Genomic DNA, 10,000 nt, shown 5'->3' with positions numbered 1-10,000 from the left:
CACACACGTAACACTGGAACACAGAAATGTAACATGTAACACACTGGAGCACATATAGTGGGGGGAAATAAGTATTGAACACATCATGTTTAATATTATTTCTAAAGGAGCTGTTGGACTTTACTAAACTACTCTTATAAGAACGCCTCTCGTATGAAGAATGAAGTTTGCTCAGGGGAGATTTTTTTCACAGACTTTAACAGAGTGTAAAAAATCTTGATGTTTCTGTGGGTCTCGTCTAGCAAATCTGAGCTTTATTTAGTTTTTTTCTATTGGGTTCGAGTCAGGTGATTAGCTGGGCCATTCTACAGCTTGATTTTCTTTCTCTGAAAGCATTTGAGTTTCCTTGGCTGTGCTTTTCAGATGATTGTCTTGCTGAAATGTCCATCCTGGTTTAATCTTTATCTTCCTGTTAATGTAGATGTTGAACTGAAGCAGCTGATATTCATTTTCATTTACACTGATGAAGGGCAGAGGGTTGCTGAAGAAATACAGAGAGATTTCAGCTGCTGTCTGGGCTTTCACTTCCTTTCTACACCTCCCTTTCTTCATGTGTTCAATACTTTTTTCCAGTGTCATTTCATTTAATTATGCATAACTTGATTTGTAAACTAATTCGATTTGCATATATGGATTTCTTTAGTTGTTATCAACGTCTGGTGTAAACTTCAAGTCAACAGCACCTTTGGAATTATGTGTTCTGAGAAAAATAGTGACATCCCAACAAACACATTTATGTTGTAGCGATGATCGCCACTTACGCGCTCGCTACTTTGTTACAACGTAGAACTGTAAGTTGTAAGTAGGCTGTAGCAACGTTGTTGTGTGAAAGTCAGCAACCGTGAGACGACGTTCTTACTACATGTATTAGTTTTTTTTTTTCTGGCAGTTTATCAATACTGCCTAGAACAGGGGTTCTCAACTGGTTTGGCCATGGGACCCACATTTTTACATGGTCATCAAGCTGCGACCCAAATTTTTAGGAACTATAATACAATTTTTGCAATTATACTTTATTTGTATTTATTTTTAACATAAACAAGTAGTGACAGATACATCATAAGAAACTTACAAATAAATACTATTTTATTGCTGTCATTTAACAAAATGGATTAAATTATAGAAAAGTAATAACGACAAATACTGTTAATATTAAACTGTTTATAAAATATGTTTTCTGGTTTCTAAATGTTGTTTTAATTTAGAAGGTTTCGTGCTCTCTTATGAGAGCACCTCACTACATATGACACCGAGGCTTTAAGTCTTTTTTTGTCGTCAATATATATATCCATACGTTACATATTCGGGGTCGTACTTGCGCTTGACATATTTGTTGCAATAATTAAATTAAATTTCACATGTCAAACGGTAGGGTTGTTGCACACGCATTTCAAAATAAAAGTCCGGTATAAGCAAAATAGATAAAAAATTTAACTTTTGTTGTTTTTTTTAAACACACACTCCGCGACCCACTGAAAATGTTCCCACCAGTTGAGAAACACTAGCCTAGAATACGGCATAAGCAGTAATAATTTTCCAGTAAAATATTTTTTGTTCATTTTTTTCTTTAACAACTTATTTATAACAACTTACTTTATTACTTTATTACAACTGCATGTGTAAACTTTAAAGGGCAAAAATGCCACACAAGTGAATATAATCAAACCTTTTTATTATATATTTCAAAATATTAAATACATATGATTAACATCTAATTATGAGCAAAGAGTAAAAAATTAAGTTTAGATTACATTAAATAATGAACTAGTTGACGTTGTGATAAGTAATTAACTTATTACGCAGGTTTGAGCTACCAGAACTGTTGCTATGACAACAACTCTCGGATGTTTACCGCTGTCAATACAGCAGTCTGGCGAAGTGACAAAGAAAACTGATCCTGATTGGTCCTCGTGCATGCATTAAAAATGCTGATTGGCTCACAGAAAGAACCTTATAGAGCCAAGCTAGAGTTCAACTCTGTAGATAAACCTTTTTGTTTTTTTTAAATAAAAAGTCTTAAAGGGCCATGAAACCCCCTTGTTTCAGCAGGGTGTTTTCACACCTCTACTTTGGAAAAAGTCAGAAAAGTGGGTGTGTCCAGCTCTGTTTAGGGGGGAGTGTCGGAGGAACTAAAGAGGGATGGTGTGGGAGTGTCTATTTGGACATTTCAGAGTCAAAACACACACACACACACATACACGGGGGAAAGTAATGGTGTTTACATGGACAACTGTAGTCGAATTATTTGCCAAATTATTAAATGTTGGACTTTAACTGCAGTTTGTCTTTTTCAATTAGGCAATTCATTCATGCCCCTCGCGACAAATGAGATATTTGATTCGAGGAACTGCTCTAAGCGTGTATTTTTCATGCAATGTTTGATACCGCACGGCGAGTGAGAGAATAAAAAACCTCCGCATTTCCCGAAAACTTAGATGCACACAGCAGGTAGCGTCAGAAAGCCGCGTGTGTTATTCCGGTCACTAAATGCGGTAAAAATCCTACACGAGGTTAAAGTTTAGTTGTGGTGCTAACATGTTTACACTCGGTGCAATAGTTAACTTAGTTCGATACGAACAAACTGAATAAACAAAGAGCACTGGTCGCTCACTTACCAAATCTGTAGAGACAGGACAATCACCAGCAACAAGAGCCGCGTCTTTATTAAGAGGAGACTACAAGCGAATCTGGATCTCAGCGTTTGCAGATGAGAACAGCTCTCAGGTAAAAAATAATCCTCCTTAGACACGTAAGTTATTGTTGTCGAGCGTCGCGTACACTGTTAATCCACACGTGATCCAGCTGAGCTCTCACAGAGAGAAAATGAAAACAAAACTTAACTGCAGCAAATTATAAAAGCAACACTTCACGCTTGTTTTGCCAACACAACGTGGCGTCTCTGTGGCGTAAACGCGGTGACACTAATGAATATTAATGAAGTTGCACAATAGAGCGCGCTGATTGGTTTGAACCAAGCTTTACTCATGCATTAATGCATCACACTGTAAGACGTAATAAGACTCACTCAGGCACAGACGCCCAGTCTGCACGCTGGAATACAACGCTATTTTGTCATGGCCGTGACGCAGCTTCAAAAATTCGTTTCAAATCAGAAGTACGAATTTGCTTGAAATAACGCAAAAACAACCAATTTACACTTTTTAGCGAAATATAGGTGTCCTAATAGTGTTTTTAGCTGTGTGGGACACGACGACTGTCAACAGCTCAAAAAATGTGTTTTGGTGTTTCGTGACCCTTTAAAATGTAAACAACTTATAAAAACACATCACATAATGTAAATAAGTGGTCATTTAATAATAATATGTCGATAACTCAATTTTGACAAAAAATGTCAGATAGAACCTTATAATTCTAAGGTGACGATATGTGTTGGCAATTGTATACTGTATATTATTAACATTGTTTAATTCTGTTCCAGTGTTTATGAACTACTTTGATAATCCTGGAGGAATGATCCCGACGTGGCTGGTCAACTGGGCAGCAAAGGTGAGTCTGATGCTCGAGCATTATTGTAGTGATGTTGAATTTAAGTTAGCTGAATTTTGTTGCGAGCGTGTGTTGATCAGTGTGTGTTTTCCCTCTCAGACGGGCGTTCCTTCATTCCTCACCGACATGAAGAAAGCCTGCAGCAACTACAGCGACTACTGCAAAAACAGCAAGTGATCTGAGCTTCAAGGCTCCTGTCAGATGGGCATTCTGGGTAGAGCTACTGCTGGTGATGGGAGAAAACATAGCTGGAGTCCTTCATTACTGTCTTTTTTAATTTCATCTGTAACAGTAAAGGGATAGCTCACCCGAAATTGAAATTGACTCCTCGTTAACTCACTCTCAATCAACTCCAAACTATTTATGAAGCTTCTGTTGGACACAAAAGAAAAGAACGTTGAAAACCGGTAGTCATTGACACACATAATGATTACTGGTTTACAAAATTCGTCCAAATATATTAAATTGTGTCCAACAGAAGAAGGAAAATGAGTAAATAATGACTGAATTTTACATTTTTGGGTCAACTATCTTTATCAGTGATCAAACGAATTCTGATTTGTGTTGTCTGTTGGCATGATTTTGGGCTAATTATAGTTTTAGGGTGTGTTCACACTTGGTTTGTTTGATCTGGAGTATAAAAGAAAACTTGATTTTTCTACCGTCACTTCAAGTCCCTTCTAGGTCACACTGAAGCACCAGACAGAATCTAAGGACATTGGCAGATCATTTAGCCTGTACAGAAATTTTTTGATTGATTTTTAAATATTTTTTCTGAAAACGAGAGTTACCTGCTCTGAACTGGGATCAAACTGTGGAATCTTTGCATTGAGGTCGATTGCTCTAACAAGGAGGCTAAAGACCATGGCCTCTAGCGTTTGTCCCTAGAGCATTTTTAAAGGTCAGAGGAGTGAGGTTTACCTGCATAGCACTTAGCTAGCTGGCTTCTTTTACACTCACCCCCCTAAACCTCACTCCCATCCCGGACGAGCCCCCAAGTGTAACCCACCGGTCCTATTGCACCCATCCCACTGTGACCTTGCATTGAACTGGGGATTTTTTTACATGGGACTCGGTTGTTCTAACAAGGAGGCTAAAGACCATGGCCTCTAGCGTCTGTCACTAGAGCACCTTTAGAGGTCAGAGTGAGGTTTCCTTGCATAGCACTTCACTAGCTGGCCACTGTTACACTCAGCCCCCTAAACCTTGCATTGGAGTTGGTAGTTCTAACAAGAAGGCTAAAGACCATGGCCTCTAGCGTCTGTCGCGAGAGCTCTTTTAGAGGTCAGAGGTGTGACGTTTACTTGCATAGCACTTCACTAGCTGGCCACCGTTACACTCACCCCCCTAAATCTCACTCCCATCCCGGACGAGCCCCCAAGTGTAATCCAGAGAGCCTACTGCACCTAACTTGGCTGAGCTGGGATCGAATCGGCGATTCTTTACATTCGAGTCGGTTGCTCTGACAAGGAGGCTAAAGACACTAGAGCACCTTTAGAGATCGGAGTGAGGTTTGCTTGCATAGCACTTCACTATCTGGCCACTGTTACACTCAGCCCCCTAAACCTTGCATGGGAGTTGGTTGTTCTAACAAGGAGGCTAAAGACCATGGCCTCTAGCGTTTGTCCCTAGAGCATTTTTAAAGGTCAGAGGAGTGAGGTTTACCTGCATAGCACTTAGCTAGCTGGCTTCTTTTACACTCACCCCCCTAAACCTCACTCCCATCCCGGACGAGCCCCCAAGTGTAACCCACCGGTCCTATTGCACCCATCCCACTCTGACCTTGCATTGAACTGGGGATTTTTTTACATGGGAGTCGGTTGTTCTAACAAGGAGGCTAAAGACCATGGCCTCTAGCGTCTGTCACTAGAGCACCTTTAGAGATCAGAGTGAGGTTTCCTTGCATAGCACTTTACTAGTTGGCCACTGTTACACTCAGCCCCTAAACCTTGCATTGGAGTTGGTTGTTCTAACAAGAAGGCTAAAGACCATGGCCTCTAGCGTCTGTCGCGAGAGCTCTTTTAGAGGTCAGAGGTGTGACGTTTACTTGCATAGCACTTCACTAGCTGGCCACCATTACACTCACCCCCCTAAATCTCACTCCCATCCCGGACGAGCCCCCAAGTGTAATCCAGAGAGCCTACTGCACCTAACTTGGCTGAGCTGGGATCGAATCGGCGATTCTTTACATTCGAGTCGGTTGCTCTAACAAGGAGGCTAAAGACACTAGAGCACCTTTAGAGATCAGAGTGAGGTTTGCTTGCATAGCACTTCACTACCTGGCCACTGTTACACTCAGCCCCCTAAACCTTGCATGGGAGTTGGTTGTTCTAAACAAGGAGGCTAAAGACCATGGCCTCTAGCGTTTGTCCCTAGAGCATTTTTAAAGGTCAGAGGAGTGAGGTTTACCTGCATAGCACTTAGCTAGCTGGCTTCTTTTACACTCACGCCCCTAAACCTCACTCCCATCCCGGACGAGCCCCCAAGTGTAACCCACCGGTCCTATTGCACCCATCCCACTCTGACGTTGCATTGAACTGGGGATTTTTTTACATGGGAGTCGGTTGTTCTAACAAGGAGGCTAAAGACCATGGCCTCTAGCGTCTGTCACTAGAGCACCTTTAGAGATCAGAGTGAGGTTTCCTTGCATAGCACTTCACTAGCTGGCCAATGTTACACTCAGCCCCCTAAACCTTGCATTGGAGTTGGTAGTTCTAACAAGAAGGCTAAAGACCATGGCCTCTAGCGTCTGTTGCGAGAGCTCTTTTAGAGGTCAGAGGTGTGACGTTTACTTGCATAGCACTTCACTAGCTGGCCACCGTTACACTCACCCCCCTAAATCTCACTCCCATCCCGGACGAGCCCCCAAGTGTAATCCAGAGAGCCTACTGCACCTAACTTGGCTGAGCTGGGATCGAATCGGCGATTCTTTACATTCGAGTCGGTTGCTCTGACAAGGAGGCTAAAGACACTAGAGCACCTTTAGAGATCAGAGTGAGGTTTGCTTGCATAGCACTTCACTACCTGGCCACTGTTACACTCAGCCCCCTGAACCTTGCATGGGAGTTGGTTGTTCTAAACAAGGAGGCTAAAGACCATGGCCTCTAGCGTTTGTCCCTAGAGCATTTTTAAAGGTCAGAGGAGTGAGGTTTACCTGCATAGCACTTAGCTAGCTGGCTTCTTTTACACTCACGCCCCTAAACCTCACTCCCATCCCGGACGAGCCCCCAAGTGTAACCCACCGGTCCTATTGCACCCATTCCACTCTGAACTTGCATTGAACTGGGGATTTTTTACATGGGAGTCGGTTGTTCTAACAAGGACGCTAAAGACCATGGCCTCTAGCGTCTGTCACTAGAGCACCTTTAGAGGTCAGAGTGAGGTTTCCTTGCATAGCACTTCACTAGCTGGCCACTGTTACACTCAGCCCCCTAAACCTTGCATGGGAGTTGGTTGTTCTAACAAGAAGGCTAAAGACCATGGCCTCTAGCGTCTGTCACTAGAACATCTTAAGAGGTCAGAGGTGTGACGTTTACTTGCATAGCACTTCACTAGCTGGCCGCCGTAACACTCACCCCCTAAATCTCACTCCCATCCCGGACGAGCCCCCAAATGTAACCCACAGAGCCTACTGCACCTAACTTGGCTGAGCTGGGATCAAATCGGTGATTCTTTACATTCGAGTCGGTTGCTCCAACAAGGAGGCTAAAGACCATGGCCTCTAGCGTCTGTTGATAGAGCACCGTTTATGGTCCGAGGAGTGAGGTTTACCTGCTAACACTTCGCTAGCTGGCTTCTGCTACATTCACCCCCCTAAACCCCACTCCCATCCCGGATGAGCTCCCAAGTGTAACCCATAGCTCCTACTGCACCAAACCTAATTTGAGCTGGGATCAAACTGGGAATTCTTTGCATGGGAGTCAGTTGTTCTAACAAGGAGGTTAAAGACCATGGCCTCTAGCGTCTGTTGCTAGAGCACCGTTTATGGTCAGATGAGGGAGTTTTACCTGCATAGCACTTCACTTGCTGACCACCGTTACACTCACCCCCTTAAACCTCACTCCCATCCCGGATGAGCTCACAAGTGTAACCCACAGGTCCTACTGCATCCAACCCGCTCTGTGCTGGGATCGAACTGGCGATTCTTTAAATGGGAGTCGATTCCTCTAACAAGAAGGCTAATGACCATGGCCTCTAGTGTCTGTCGCTATAGCTCTTTCAGAGGTCAGAGGAGTGAGGTTTATCTGCATAGCACTTCACTAGTTGGTCTCCTTACACTCACCTCCCTAAACCTCACTTCAATCCCGGACGAGCCCCCAAGTGTAACCCACCAGTCCTACTGCACCCACCCTGCTTTGAGCTAGAATTGAACCGGTGATTCTTTACATGGGAGTTGGTTGTTCTAACAAGGATTCTAACCACTAGCTGGCCTTCAAGACTATATTTTGCGCGTCTAAAAAAATGCTTTTTGATTTAGGAATTTTCAGATATTTGGACTAGAAACAAGACAAAAAGGCACATTTAAAAAAAAAAAAAAAACTTTTCATTCATAACTGAATATGCTCATTGTATTTGGACATGTGTTGGTATTTCTATTGGTTATGAACTCGAGAAAGAGTTTAATGAATGAAAACAGCCTTTAAAAAAAATCTCAGACACAAATGAACATCTGCTGTAAGCAATAAATATGTCTGACACCAGTACTGAACTGAAATCAGCAACACTGACTGTGAAGAGAAAAAAAAAAATCAGGACATTTTAAGCCTTCTTTGCATTTTATGGTCCATCTTATGACATCATGTCCTGTTTTCGTCTCATTTATATGTCTTTAATACGTGTTGTGTTCATACTGTATTTTAGGCTCTAGAGCAGGGGTTCTCAATCTCGGTGTCCTGCAGATTTGAACTCCAACCCCAATCAGACACACCTGGGCTAGATAATCAAGCTCTTGCTAGGCTTTCTAGAAACATCTTTGGAGGTGTGTTGAGGCAAGTTGGAGCTAAAATCTGCAGGACAACGGACCTCCAGTACTGAGAATGAGAACCCCTGCTCTAGAGTTTGTCTGGATGTGAATTGAAACCCATTTGACCCATTTTGCCTTGTTTGCTTGACATTACGGTTGGGATAACAATCTTTCATACTTATTCAAACTGAATTTGTCATTTTGAGTTCATTTTAATGGAATCAGACTTGCCAAGTGTGAACACACCCATGACATAAGTATCAGTCATAGCACTTTAATTGGGTGTGCCATTTGTGAATGTATGAATATGTTAATTAACCTGTCGGTTGTGTCTTAAAACGCACAGTAAGCAATCCAGAAATCCAAACGCTGTTTTTAAAGTTTTACAAAAAGTCAAGAAAAGAAATAATTTTTATGGTTAATCAAATTTATTTTAATAAGTTAATCGGGTCTGAACACATTTTTAAAACTTATTCAAAGTTTCCCTTAATGTTTTAGTCAGTTTGATTGATGTTAGTTGAGATGACTAGAAAAGTTCATTTGATTCAGCTTAAAAATTGAAGACAGTAAGAATGTTTTTACAGTGTACATTAACAACCTTTTAAACCATATTTGGATGATTAAGATGCAAAATATGTGAGTTTTATTTAGGTAGAAAGCAAAATATAAATGCAAGAGTTATTTATTCTGAAGAAAAACAAGAGAACATTTCAGGAAGAAGTGTTCTAAAATAATAAAAAAAAAAGAGCTATAAATAGATATTGTACACTGCTGGCCAGGGGTTTTCAATAATTGATTATTTATAAATAGTCAAAAATGCAGTAAAATAAATTGAAATAATGTTACATCTTCCATGTGAATTTAATATGCAATTTATTCCTGTGACTAAAACATAACTACTCTGTTCTAATATAATAATACTTTGATTAATTTTAAACAAATAATAATACAATATTATAATTAGTAGTAATATTATTATTATTATTATTATTATTATTGTTATTGTTGTTGTTATTTAATTATATAAAATTATTATATAATTGTTTTAATAATAATTTATATTAATAATAATAATAATAATAATAATAATAATAATGCAGTAAAAATAATAGTAATATTACTATTAATAATAATAATTATTATTATTATTATTATTGTTGTTATTTAATTATATTATATAATTATTATAAAATTGTTTTAATAATAATTAATATTATTAATAATGATAATAATGCTGAAAATAATAATATGAATATGAAGTAATAATAATAAAACTATTACTATTAATAATAATAATAATAATAATAATAATAATATTAATGCAGTAAAAATAATAGTAATATTACTTTTAATAGTAATAATAATAATTATTATTATTGTTGTTGTTGTTTTTGTTGTTGTTATTTATAATATTACCATTAATAATAATAATGAAAATAATAATAATAATTATTATTATTGTTATTTAAATTATATAATTTTATACTTGCTTTTAATATTATTAATAATAATACAAATAATAATAATGAT

At 39.3% G+C, this 10,000-nt stretch overlaps 1 protein-coding gene across 1 annotated transcript in view; it reads left to right on the top strand.

The window, feature by feature from the left end:
* pctp (phosphatidylcholine transfer protein) overlaps positions 1–3,722 on the top strand; it is a 26,353-nt gene extending 22,631 nt beyond the window's left edge. Inside the window, 2 exon segments of the mRNA NM_001130786.1 lie at positions 3,440–3,507; positions 3,607–3,722. Coding sequence (NP_001124258.1) covers positions 3,440–3,507; positions 3,607–3,684 — 146 coding nt within the window. The 3' untranslated portion in view covers positions 3,685–3,722.
* Positions 3,723–10,000: the final 6,278 nt, after the last annotated feature.

This window comes from Danio rerio, chromosome 3, assembly GCF_052040795.2.
Source record: "Danio rerio strain M-AB ecotype USA chromosome 3, GRCz13ab, whole genome shotgun sequence".
NCBI lineage: Eukaryota > Metazoa > Chordata > Actinopteri > Cypriniformes > Danionidae > Danio > Danio rerio.
Note: the sequence above shows the minus strand (reverse complement) of the source record. Positions and strands in the feature narration are given on the sequence as shown.